The sequence below is a fragment of the Ammodytes marinus genome (assembly GCF_949987685.1).
Source record: "Ammodytes marinus genome assembly, chromosome: 8".
NCBI lineage: Eukaryota > Metazoa > Chordata > Actinopteri > Uranoscopiformes > Ammodytidae > Ammodytes > Ammodytes marinus.
Genome location: NC_137212.1, coordinates 4,103,921 through 4,117,899, shown reverse-complemented (window position 1 = coordinate 4,117,899; position 13,979 = coordinate 4,103,921). Strand labels below are relative to the sequence as shown.

Below are 13,979 nucleotides of genomic sequence, written 5' to 3'. Positions count from 1 at the left end.
CCTCAAAGCGTTCATGAGATATAACATTCATAGTAATGGATGGAGGATAACTATCGCCTGTTTGTTAAAGACCTACTTCACCGGTGGAAATATGAAGGTGGATTGAACTCTGAGATCCTATGTAGTATAAATGTGCAAAAACTTTAGAAATCGGTTCATCCTAGCCGGAGAAAAGGCAGAAAGAGTGTTTTATGGTCTCATTGTCTAACCCTACATGTGACATCACACATGGGAAAGGAAAATGTAGGGTTAGGATTAACAGGACAGCTGGGCCAAGGGAAGACTGAGGAAAGACTGAGGGAAGAAAAACCTCATTCATTATATTATAATAGCGATTGTATAATGATAAAACGCCGGTTCTGTATGGGTGAAGTATTCCTTCATTAGAAACACAGAATACACAAATACTGAGTGGGGCAAGAACAACTGGTTATGGGAGAAAGAGCTGGTTTACTTGATTAACTTTATTTCTTTCCAGATGAGCTGACTGATTGAAGGGCCTGTTTGCATGTGAACAGGGTCCAGGGGAGTGGGAGGTAGACCATCACATTGAGACACAAACGGGAAATACAAGACAGAGACTGTGTGTGTGTGTGTGTGTGTGTGTGTGTGTGTGTGTGTGTGTGTGTGTGTGTGTGTGTGTGTGTGTGCGTGCGTGTGTGCGTGCGTGCGTGCGTGCGTGCGTGTGTGTGTGTGTATGTGTGTGTGTGTGTGTTCTTGTACAGAAACCAATTTAAGCTTTTAACCATCGGAAAGTGAGGAAATTTTGCCTGGTCCTCACTTTTTCGTGTGTGTGTGCTGTGTGTGTGTGTGTGTGTGTGTGTGCGTGCGTGTGTGCGTGTGTGCATGTGCGTCCATGCGTGTGTGTGGCCGAACTAGAGTCTGTGTGAAGATTAGCTGGGGTCACCCACTGGTTGCTTTGTGGGTTTACGGCAGTTCCCACATTAAGGAACAACCACTCTGCCATATCAGCATGTTATTACGTTTGTTTTCCCTAAGTCTTGACTGAGAACATCCCTATTCTGGAGCCACACACACAGTATATACAGTAAGAGCCGGTGACAGTAGTATGCCGGTTCATAATCCGTGCCTCATGTAACTGGGAAGTGAGAGCTAGTGAGTCAGAGAGCGGGGCAGACATGTGTTTCAAGGCTCTGGGGTTTTTTTTACACGGCCGTTCATTGCGCGGTAATAGTCTCCTGCTGTCATAATATTGGAACGGTCTCAATTCAACAGTTCACAGAGGTTAATAAGATGTCAGGAGAATCCAAAACCCACATCTAGGCCAGAGCGCGACCAGAGGAAAATTACAGATGTGTAAATTTGTTTTTCCTTTTCACCAAACCCAGCAGACGGGCACTAACTCATCGTCAGTTATGTTTGGCATTGATTATTATGGCATGCTGTAATGTGTGTGTGTGTGTGTGTGTGTGTGTGTGTGTGTGTGTGTGTGTGTGTGTGTACTTACTATTGGAGTGAGGACATTTTTGGAAAGTGAGGGCATCGGTCCTCACTTCTTTAAAGGCTTGTTTTAGGGTATAGACTTTGTTTTAAGGTTCAGGTATGAATGAGGTTTATGTTAGGGTTAGTGTAAGGGTTGGGGTTAGGGATTTAGTTTGGATGGTTAGGGTTAGGTTAGGTAAGCGGATAGGGAATTAGTTATGATTTCAATGACTGTCCTCACAAAGGTATAAGACAGCAAGGGTGTGTGTGTGTGTGTGTGTGTGTGTGTGTGTGTGTGTGTGTGTGTGTGTGTATGTGTGTGTGTGTGTGTGTGTGTGTGTGTTTTTTGAACAGAGGGGTGAACGAAAGGGCAAGTTTGAGTAGATTTTAATAGTTGTGTTTTTTATATTGTAAAGCGATTAAATCTTGACTATAGTGAATGCGATAATGAATAGGCCTCTCAACATGACAGCGGTTTCCTTTAGTGGGTTTAACATTCTTTGCGAGACACTGCAGGTGAAAAGGGTAAAAGTTTGAACACACCGTTAGTTGATTACTGACACTAAAACAATCCTTTTTTGTCTAACCACTTTTGCAGAAATGTTTGAGTAAATATGTCAATATCTAACTGATAATGTGTTAATTTCCATCTTTAAAAATCTCAATGTTGGATAAAGTCTCCCAGTCATTCAGCTTTGCAGTAATAGCCAGATACAATTTAGTTTTTATCCAATCAGGAGACAGGGCACTATAAAGAGGCGGGGTCTATGTGCACGTGAACGATGACTCGCTGCTCTCCATCGCGGCACTATCTGACGAAGTCGGCTCTGTTTTCATGTGGTGGTGACGTAGGGACGAGGGAGTGGACGGCTAACTGCCAGTCACTGACAGGAAGTTAGCTACAAAGGACCATATCACGTACTTCTCATTTAAAACTGTGTAATAAAAAAATAAAAAATGCTAGTAAGACATCTATATAAAACTGACATGTCACTCTCACCCTGGAATAATGAAACTATTCAGTTGAGAACAATGCGGCATTGTCCCCCTGCATTGTGAGTGTGTGATAGTATTGGTATGCAGTGTACTATACCAGCCACCTGAGATTTTCTCTCTTGGCATTACAAAGCCAATGATGTGTTTTTAGCCTTAGGCAGGTTTACCATTGCCTAATTTAGCCTGTCTCTCTCTCCCCACACCCTGTGCCTGTATGGTATGCAGCACGCATGACTGGCCCAGTGAGGCAAAAAAAAAAGGACTCGCCTGTCTTACCTTTGGGCAACATGAGGGAGAGAGACAAAAGTGAACGCAACTGATTACAACACAACACATTATTTGTCTGTTTATCATTGATGCATCACTGCATTTCTGGAGACTTGACATTCCACAACTTCCGAACACCTATCTTCATCTGTATGAGTCAAAATATAGAGAAATGTCAGTGAGGATGTGTGTGTGTGTGTGTGTGTGTGTGTGTGTGTGTGTGTGTGTGTGTGTGTGTGTGTGTGTGTGTGTGTGTGTGTGTGTGTGTGTGTGTGTGTGTGTGTGTGTGTGTGTGTGTGTGTGTGTGTGTGTGTGTGTGTGTGTGTGTGTGTGTGTGTGTGTGTGTGTGTGTGAGGGGGAGGGGAGGGGAGGGGGGGGTGTCCTTAAATTGCAGGCTTCTTGTTAAATATAGTCAGGGTGTAACTTTTTCATATGAATGAATGTCGGTTATTTTCAAGCCATTGCCAAGTAACTTGACACATAGTTGATTAAGCCCTATCAGCTCCACAAAACTCTCTCTGTATTTCTCAGTATGGCAAATCCCAAGAGGAAATTCTTCAGTTGTTGATTCTACTGCTAAGAAAAAAACCTGGACGTACAGCAGAAGGTTTGAAATCCATGAGCCATCACTGAAGGCTTTACCTCATGTAGATGCTATGAAGAAAAACAGAGAGAGTTTTGTGGAGCTTATAGGCTTAATCAACTTTGTGTCAACTTGTTTGGCGATGCCTTGAATGTAACCGACATTCATTCATATGAAAAAGTTACGCACTAATAGCTTTAACACACATAATCATGTATACTCAACTGCGATGCCCCACACTGTGTCCTATGTGTAGTTTGTATTTTGTGTAAAAAAAAATATATAAGATATATTTTTTAAAGAGCAGTCTGTTTTTCTTAATACTTTTAAGGGAGAAGCAAGTTGACTCACACATGCACGCACGCACACACACACACACACACACACACACACACACACACTTAACCACAAGTACTTCCGGTCTCATATATCTTTCTGCTTAGTGCGTAACTGCCCACCGGGTTTTTCTTATAAGGTATAAACTTCTAGCTGTTGTGATATGGGTTACCATGGTTTCAGTAGTTTATTGTCACTAGCCTGTGCGTGGGGGGGGGGGGGGGGGGGGGGGGGGGAGGATGCTGGTAAACGTAAATGCATATTTATAAACCAAACAGAGACACACCGGTGTCCCTGAGTCATGTAGAAGTGGTGGGTAAGGAGGAGGTCTTTTAGTTCAAAGTGTTCAAACTCCTTTCCACTCATCATCATCAACCTTTATTTAAACAGGCAAAAATTGCTAAGAAACAATGTCTTATTTAAGCAATGGCCTGGTAGGAGGTGAATGACGAAAGGGGAGAGGGAGAGAACAAGACAACACTGAAATATAGCCAGTAAAATCACACATAGACAACAATAACATATTCAACATAGCAACATAAGTTAGACAAACAGCAGTAACATACAGCATAGCAATAGATAAATGTACTAGACTACACTCCTTTTCGAACATGTTGTTACAATTATCTAGTATTTGTTATTCATGTATCTAACTATGCTTTGTATTTTGTGTAACATCATTATTTTCTGTGTGATGTTTTTCTGTTTTTTTTTTTTTTTACATTTTCAAAATAAATTTCAATCAAGTCAAAGTGTGGAAGAGCTAAATAAATGCTTGAGGTGTTCACTGCTCAAAATACATCAATAAAAATGCTACACCGTATTTTTTAAATAGAAAGAGCGTGGCAAAAAGATTATATTAATTAAATTAAATTAAAGGTAAACAGAGAAGGGGAAAATGTCTTCCAAATCCAGTGTTAGTACACACTACAGCCTAGGCTCTATAAACTGGCATGTAGACAAAAGGGTTTGTAAACAAAGGGGTCACCGTAGCTAGCGATGTGCCAGTTTACAAAGCCTAGGATTATTAACACCAGTTCTTTTTCTGGCGCGCACACACACACACACACACACACACACACACACACACACACACACACACACACACAGTGATGACAGGTAGCCGATCGATCGTGAGGAGATATTTACTGATTTTGACAAAAAGTGATTTTGACAACAAGCGTTCTCCAGAATCGCGAACTCGTTGACCTTTGACTGTTTCAAACAAAACTTTATTACTTTTTACGACATCATTATTCTGAGTCCAAATCACGACAGCAGACATCAGCACGTGTCTTTTTTTTTTTTTTTTAAGATTTTTTTTTTTGCATTTTCAAGCTTTATTAGACAGTACAGAGTTGAAATGGGGAGACAGAGAGAGAGAGGGGGGATGACCTGCAGTAAAGGTCCACGGGTCGGATCCGAACCCGCGACCACTGTAACGAAGGCCGGAGCCAACATGGTACGCGCTCTACCCACTACACCAAAGGAGCGCCCGGCTTTTGTTTCTGCGCTGATCTGCCGTCTCACCCAGTCATCCAGCCAAGATGCCGTTTATCCGATGATCCAATGTGATGTAACACAGTCACTTGGGCTGTGACACAGATCCAAAGTCCCTGGATGTGCCGCTCGCATGCAAGAGTTCACGCACTTTCCTTTAAGAATAGTAACACACTTCACATAACATGCTGTAATGGTGGCCCTACCTTGCTGCACATGCTGTAGTTCAAGATTCAAAGTGTGAGGGGGCGCCCTTAGCTCAGTTGGTAGGGCGTCCCCCCCCCATGGGCCTCAGCCAGCAGCGGACCCGGGTTCGATTCCAGCCCGCGGTCGTTCTCTGCATGTCACTCCCCTCTCTGCCCCATTTCAACTCTGTCTCTACACTATCAATAAAAAAAATATATAGGCTATATCTTTAAAAAAATATATATTCAAAGTGTGTATTGTCATGTGCACAATAAGAAACATGTTCTCAGTCATACAATGAAATTCTTCCTTTGTTTTCCACAGACTGAATGCCAAGAAAGAAACATGAAAATATGCAATATACAAGTAAAATAGGAAAAAAGCAGCAACAATACAGAATGTACAATTTACAAGGCACATAGAAGAGCAGCAACTAGGTCAAACAACACATTTAAGTTAAAATAAAATAAAACAGAATGGTGCAAATCCAAGAAAGTGTGCTGTTGTGCATAACCAAAATGTAAGTGGTAAGTGGCTGAAGGCGAGACAAGGCAGACAAAAATATTGCTTTCGTTCAAGCACTGATTCATTTTCTTCTTAAAACGAGCCAAAAATTAGTTTATTTTTTTTAGACCTGTACATAGTAGTTTTTGATATGAACATGTAAAAAAGCTGTTTCCAAAATCTGTTCTGTAAATACTTTGGACGCTGATATGTTGTAAAGATGAAATAAAGATTTTAACTTTGACTTTAACCAACATCTCGATTTTTTGGGATTTTAAAGAGATGCAGATTTTCATACATAATTATGCCAAATTTGCACATCTATTCAAATATATATATATGTATTTATATATATAGGCTATACAGCTCTGGAAAAAATTTGAGAAAAGAAGAGACCACTCCAAATGTTAAGTGTCTCTGGTTATACTATTCATAGGCATATGTTTGAGTAGAATGAACATTTTGGTTTTATAATATAAACTACTGACAACATTTCTACCTAATTCCAATACATTGTTTGTCATTAAAAGGCATTTTAAGTTAAGTAGAGATGAAGACCACTTATGTCACTCTTGCGTTGTCTTTTCACTGTATTACTGACGCCTTCGACTTCTGCCCTTTTTGACCTACTGAGAACATTGACAGCGCATCCGACACGAATACACTCTGTGCCCTGAGTTAATCCGCTAAGCCAATCAACCCACAGGACAGAGACACAGAGGCCGGGAGTCACACGGTCACTCGACATGAGCCGAGTCTGAAAATATCTGTTGGGGTGTGTCAAAGCACTTATACTCTCCCCATGTTAACGCCAGTGATTCAGCTGCAGCATCATCCAGGTAAAGGCAGGCTTCACAATAAGGGGCATTTATGGAGGCAGCAATAGGGGAGGGTTGGAGGTATTTGTACATGTGGAAACACAAGACCAAAGGTATTTAGATGATGAATGTACTGCATGTGTTGCTAAGGCGAAACTGAAGGATATTAAAACCCTACAGTTTGCCCAGTTGTGACGTCACAACTGGGCAAACTGTAGGGTTGGACAGTGAGACCATAAAACACTCTTTCTGCCTTTTCTCAGGCTAGGATGAACCGATTTCTAAAATGTTTGCACATTTAAACTACGTAGGATCTCAGAGTTCAATACACCTTCCTATTCCCACCGGTGAAGTAGGTCTTTAAGCACTATTGATATTTCTCACAGGACAATATTCAGCTGTGCAGCCACTCCTCTGTGAGCATGAAACAGAAAAAGCCGTCACCATTATTAACTTTCACTCATTTAGTTTTAATTCCAGCCATTCTACATCTCTGTGTAAATGTTTGAATAGTTTTTTTAATTCACTTTATCAGTTGTTGTACATCTGATGTATTTGCCTTGTATATTGTGTATCTATTGTTGTTTTTGCTTTGCATTTGTTTGACTCGAGATCATTGCAAATGAGGGTCGCCCCTCAATTGATCTCTACAGTATAAATAAAGGTTAAAAAAATACAAATAAATGAAAAAGTAATACTTAGCACTTAAAGGTGGAGTCGGAGATTTTGGAGAGCACGTTTTGATAAATTCAGTGAATATCTCTTCACGATCCGCTACCTGTAGGTACTGTGTGTACGCTTAAAAAGTAATCTGGGTCTAATACACAGCCTAGACTCTGTAAATTGGTGTATAAACAAAGGGTATGTAAATAAAGGGAGCTAGCAACACGCCCTTTCTACAGTGCCTATAGGCTGTGTATTACTGTAATACCAGGTTTATTTTCAGCGCGCACACAGTACGGACAATTAGCAGATGGTGAGGAGATATTCAATGTTTTTGACTTAAAGGGATTTTGACTAGAAGTGTTGTCAAGAATTTCTCATCTTTTGAATCTAATTTGAGTTTGCAATGTTACAGTTCAAACTGCCCATCTATCTAGACAACTTATTAACAAATTAAGCCGATAAGCTTATTCTAAGACCTTTTATTTACACACTAGTATGAAAGAAGACATGTTATCGAAGCAAATAGCCCAACAAAAATCTCAAACTTGACGGGTTAGCCCCTTGAAGAAAAAACAATGTTTTCACCCGCAGTCTCTCTCCTTAAATGAAAGGAAAAATTCAAGAAACAGACGACAGTGTGTGAGGCACATGACACAGCAGACACACACACACACACACACACACACACACACACACACACACACGTAGCCAGTGGTGTTTTGTGTTTTTGAAAGATGCCCATTATGTATTTTTTTCTGTTTGTTTGAAGCTATGCCTTCTAGACCTTCTTTATTAGAGGGTCCATCTTGAGGATATGATACTTGTGGGGCTTTAATAGTAAAAGTACAAACACAGTAGCTCCTGTGTGCTGCCAATGAATATGAGAGGATCTTATTGGCCGTGTAATAAAGAGGTGGATTAGATTACCGGTGATACAAATGTTTGCTTTCTTTCAATGTATTTTCTGTCTCTCTCTCTCTCTTTCTCTCTCTGTATCTGTCTCTCTCTCTCTCTATTTCACTGTGTGTGTTTGCATGTGAACAGGGTCCAGGGGAGTGGGAGGTAGACCATCACATTGAGACTGTGTGTGTGTGTGTGTGTGTGTGTGTGTGTGTGTGTGTGTGTGTGTGTGTGTGTGTGTGTGTGTGTGTGTGTGTGTGTGTGTGTGTGTGTGTGTGTGTGTGTGTGTGTGTGCGCGTGTGTGAGTGTGTGCGCGCGCGTGTGTGTGTGTGTGTGTGAGCGTGCATGCGTGTGTGTGTGTGTGTGCGAGCATGTGTGTGTGTGTGTGCGTGCGTGTCGTCAAGGCCCTCTATCTAATTCCTGAAGTGAAATCCTCTTAGGGATCTACAATCTATTTCGGTTTGGTCCATAGGGTCCTTTTTTGAAATCTCCATTAGACCAAGCTCATTGGCTGGGAAAGACACACTCATTGGACACACACACACACACACACACACACACACACACACACACACACAAGCCGGCAACAGATTGCTTAGTGGAGTGATCGAGTGTAGACCAGTGCAAAGGGATAGATACTGACACTCAGACAGGACTTGACTGTGACTTTGAGAGGTAAGTAAAAAAAAAAATGTCTCATAGGACAATCGACTAAAGTTTGTGTAGAAATAGGATGTTATGGTTTATAATTATGGATGTAAAAGGAGATATTTCATTGTGGGTTATAGGCTACTACTCGGTGCATGTTTTACCGAACATTTGAGACTATAACTGTGGGCTCCATCTTGGTATTTTTTATGTAAATAATTCGCAATTTACACCATAACGTTTCATCACAGAATTCTTTTTAATTCTAGTTTAGTGTATTTTCTTCTTCATAAAGTAAATGTTCATGTATATGAGTACAAAGGCTTCTTTCTTTTTCGGGCTGAATTTCGTCACGGCTCTGTGTGTCTAATTGTAAGTCAGCTGTTCACAAGCTGGTTATTGTCCGTCTCCTGCTCAGTACAGGACAGAAACATTAAGAAACGACTTCATTTAACAGCGCTAGAACTAATACGGCCAAAGCCAAGGCAGCGCTTATAGACGGATAGTTAAGGCCTCAAAGATCAACAGCCCAGATCAACATTGTGACACCATGCAGAAGGGGAAGACTATGGTTGAAACAATGGGGATAGGCCCTTAAGATGTTGGCTACACGCACACACACACACACACACACAAACACACGTATTTTGTTTCTGTTTTTATCATGTGTATTGTATTCATAAGACCTTAAATGCTATATACATTATTTTAACGTATTTGACTTACTACGCACAATCTCTGGTCCAAATACTGACCCCACAGCCCTTATGAAGCAGTGTATAGTCAGTCATAGAATTAATGCATTGTACATTTTCTATGCATAAATGCTGGAAAATTACAATATACAATTCATCTGCTTTTATCTTGAGATCATTGTTCCATATTATGGATCAGGAAATAATATATATATATGCATTCATGTATTTACATTTAGCTAACTTTAATGTAACAATACATGCATACATTGTGTTGTATTCACACACACACACACACACACACACACACACACACACACACACACACACACACACACACACACACACACATTAGTATTATCATTATCATTCTAACATTAGTTGCTATTGTTGTGATTTTACTTTAAAGTCTCATGTTTTTCGTTGCCAGTTCCATCTGTTCCATCTCTTAGCAGTTCGCTGAAGGGTTAACAGGAAGCGAGCCTTAGGTCTGTTGCTGTTGGCTAATCCTCTTAGAATGCCATTAATTTAATTAACCTCCATTGGACTCCACTAACTCTGTCCCAGTGTAAAGATAGCCTAAATCTTTAGCCATACAATCATCTAATTAATTGTTACAGGTCGGTCGTTAACACTATAAAAAATCGTTAACTTAATTATCTACATTTCAAACAATGTCCTTAGAAACCTGTTAGGTAGAGCACGTATTGTTAGTAGTTTTATTTTATTTTGTCTTTTGTTTGTGTGTTCGCTTTTTTCAGTTAGTGTGTTTGAGTTCGTAAAGAAAAAATACAAAAATAAAGTATATTTAAAAAATTAAATAAAATTAAAGCTTCATTTCTCCTTGGGCATACCATAATCTTTGTTATTTTTCTTGATTTTTTAATTTTTTTTCGTCCCACAGGAACAGCAGCAGCTAACCAGAAAAATGTCTGACCGATTGCTTGAAATGGACGAGAATGTCACCCAAACAGGTGAGTTAAGGCAGTGTTCCTAAACGTCGTTCACAGAAGCTGAGCATTTGTACAAACTGGCGGCCTTCCAGTGTATCTTTGCATACATACATTTTTGGGCAACTGTGTCTCAGGTGGTAGAGCGGGTCGGCCAATGATCGAAGGGTTGGCGGTTCGATCCCCGCCCTGCCACTATGTGTCATGGTTGTTGTGTCCTTGGGCAAGACACTTCACCCACCTTCCCTCGAGTGAATGTCGATAGTTAGCCTGCTGCTATCGGTGTATGAATGTGTGTGTGTGAATGGTAACGTGTGAATGGGAACAGGTCTCCATTGAAAAAGTGTCTTCGGTCTCAATGGGATTTACCTGTATAAATAAGGGTTAAGAAAAAAGAAGCTTACTGGTCATTTGGCTCTGGACAGTCAAGAGGAAAACAGTAGCAAAGTAGAGTACAGATCATTGGGGCTTTGGCAGTTTAACTAACGGATTAATCTTCTTTTTCTTATGCAACAGTTGTGCATGTCGTAGACTAGAGGGTTTGGGATCAGGCCTTAATCCCCACATTAAAACAGGACACAATCGCCTACAATGATTAAGTGCTGCATGTTGTTGTCCTACAAATCAATAGGCCAGTTATTAAAGGTGGTTTAAGAGATTCTGGAGTATTTTTGTTGTCAAAATCACTTCTTGTCAAAATTTGTGAATATCTCCTCACGATCTGCTACCTGTCCGTGTAATGTGTATGTGTGTGTATGTGTGTGTGTGTGTGTGTGAGTGTGTGTGTGTGTGTGTGTGTGTGTGTGTGTGTGTGTGTGTGTGTGTGTGTGTGTGTGTGTGTGTGTGTGTGTGTGTGTGCAACCTAATTGGGACCGTTGTATTAGTTTTTAACCTTGACAGTAAAGTTAGTTTGATGGTACTGTCTTATGAAACCAACACCAAGTTTTCTCTAAAATTGAACTTTCTGCTTCCACAAAATTGTTTCTGAAATTGCAAGGCAACAGTCTTCACTATATGTTTTAGTTTTTTAGGGTAAAACTAAAACTCCTAAGTCTTAAAGGAATACTTCACTCATACAGAACCGGCGTTCTATCATTATAAAGTCGCTATTATAATATATTGAATGAGGTTTTTCTTCCCTCAGTCTTCCTTTGGCCCAGCTGTCCTGTTAATCCTAACCCTACATTTTACCATGTGTGATGTCATGCATGAAAAAATGTAGGGTTGGACAGTGAGACCATAAAACACTCTTTCTGTCTTTTTTTAGGCTAGGATGAACCGATTTCTAAAATGTTTGCACATTTATACTACACAGGATCTCAGAGTTCAATACACCTTCATATTCCCACCGGTGAAGTAGGTCTTAAAGGGAAACTGCCAACTTATTATTATAAGCCAACTAATTATCTTTTGACAACATTTTGGCTTCGGCCTTCGTTGCAGTGGTCGCGGGTTCAAATCTGACCCGTGGACCTTTACTGCAGGTCATCCCCCCTCTCTCTCTGTCAACAGGTGTTTTTCAATGCTGTGATAAGTGAATAAACCTTGTGTGTTTTGCCCAAAGGTCCTAAAGGAGTCATCAATGACTGGAGGAGGTTTAAGTTGGAGAGTATGGACCAGGAGACTTTGCCGCCTGCAAAGAGGGAACTGCTGAGACAGATGTCAACCCCGGGCAAGGCTAACGACAGAGGAAACTTAAACCGCAAGGTACAACCATAGATGGTATATAAAACCTCCAACAGAATAAAAACTAGCATGCTAGAAAAAAATTCACCCCCCTAAGAGTTGTCATGGAGACATGAACTAAACATACAGACTAGAATGTTTTTTTTGATCCAGGCCTGAAATAGGTTTAATAATGCTGTGAAAACGGCATGTTTAACATTGGTTTCAATGAGAAATGGCTCTCTTCTTCATACAGCCCATAGTGGCCACCGGGAGGTACAGTAATGTCAGTCACTTCCGCATGGGATTCTGGGAGCACGAGCTGTGGTTGGGGCTTGGGCACAACCAACCACACAGAACACAGTGTTTTAGTTGTTTTCTGATCAAGCGAGAGTTTCAAATCTTTAGTTTGGAATTTTTACAACATACTAGTGTCCAAAGTTCTCACAGAACATATTTTGGATACAGGCTTTATTTTATTTTATGATGTACAGGTCTTAAAAATGTATTTTCAGCAAGTTTTTTTGAAGCAAATGTATCATAAATCATATTATTAACAACAATAAATATTTCTGTAATAATCTACAGAACAGTGCTAAGAATGTTAATGGGAAGTTTGGTTGATGCAAGTGCTTTAGAAGTTTCTGGTTCAGGGTATTGAAAAAAAACTCATGTTTAGATGTCAAAGATAGTTGTATAGGTGAAATAAACAGACCCCAAACTGATGAGGTTTACAAGTATGAAAGAAGACATGTTATGGAAGCAAAATAGACAAAAATATGTAAAATTGATTTGTGATTGAAAAAATATATATATACTGTATCTTCCTGCCTTTTTGCCTTGCCACGTAAAGATTGCAAATATGTGTTATGTGTTTTTTTTAATGCCTATGGTTGACTATTTTTATAGTTTTAATTAAGTTTTAATTAATTTATTTATGCATACGTACTACCTCTCAATGTGATGTTTTTTAACAAGGACTGCACTTAATTTCGTTGTACTTGTTACAATGACAATAAAGATATTCAATAAAAAAAAAAAAATGTAATGTCATTTCCCAGATGAGCGTCCAGGAGTACGAGTTGCTCAAGGAGGAGGACGAAGGCTGCCTGAAGAAATACAGGAAGCAGTGCATGCAGGACCTGCACAACAAAATGAGCTTCGGGCCCAAGTTCGAGTGCGTCCACGACCTGGACAGTGGCGAGGCCTTTCTGGAGGTCATCGAGAAGGAGCACCACAGCACGATGGTGGTGGTCCACATCTACAAGGTCGGAGTGAAGGGCTGCGAAGAGCTCAACAACTGCCTCGACTGCCTAGCCTCCGAGTACCCCACCGTCAAGTTCTGCAGAATCGACGCGGTGGCTTCCGGGGCGTCCGAGCGCTTTTCCGACGAGGTCCTGCCCGCCATGTTGGTGTACAAAGCCGGGGAACTTCTGGGGAACTTCCTGGCCTGCGTTCAACACCTAAACGAAGAGTTTTTCGCCACCGATGTGGAAGCGTTCCTGAACAGCTACGGTCTCCTGCCCGAGAAGGAGTTGCCCAACATGGATGAAGAAGAAGGGAATGACGTAGAGTGAAAATGTCTACAGAAGGAGCTTATGGAGGTGGAGAAAAAGCTACACTGATTGATTGAGAGACAATTTATGATGTAAGACAAGTTGTGTTTTGTGGGGGAGGGAGGGGTGACAACAGATAGAATGAAATATAGTAGTAACATTTCTTCTTTAGATCACTAGTGTTTGAGTACGATGGAGAATTCGGGTCATGGGATAGGGGGAAAAAATTATATTAAATAATGAGAAGGAAGACGCAATTTTACAAT

General features: G+C 40.6%; 1 protein-coding gene across 2 annotated transcripts in view; it reads left to right on the top strand.

The window, feature by feature from the left end:
* Positions 1-13,744, top strand: part of pdcb (phosducin b) — a 14,172-nt gene extending 428 nt beyond the window's left edge. Inside the window, exons 1-4 of one of the 2 annotated variants that reach the window (XM_080032380.1) lie at positions 8,781-8,874; positions 10,447-10,516; positions 12,057-12,199; positions 13,219-13,744. In XM_080032380.1, the coding sequence (XP_079888506.1) occupies positions 10,471-10,516; positions 12,057-12,199; positions 13,219-13,734 (705 nt within the window). In that variant the 5' untranslated portion in view covers positions 8,781-8,874; positions 10,447-10,470 and the 3' untranslated portion in view covers positions 13,735-13,744. Of the gene's footprint in view, positions 1-8,780; positions 8,875-10,446; positions 10,517-12,056; positions 12,200-13,218 lie in introns of those variants that run through there. The other variant, XM_080032381.1, reaches the window with a different exon arrangement.
* The last annotated feature ends 235 nt before the right edge of the window (positions 13,745-13,979 follow it).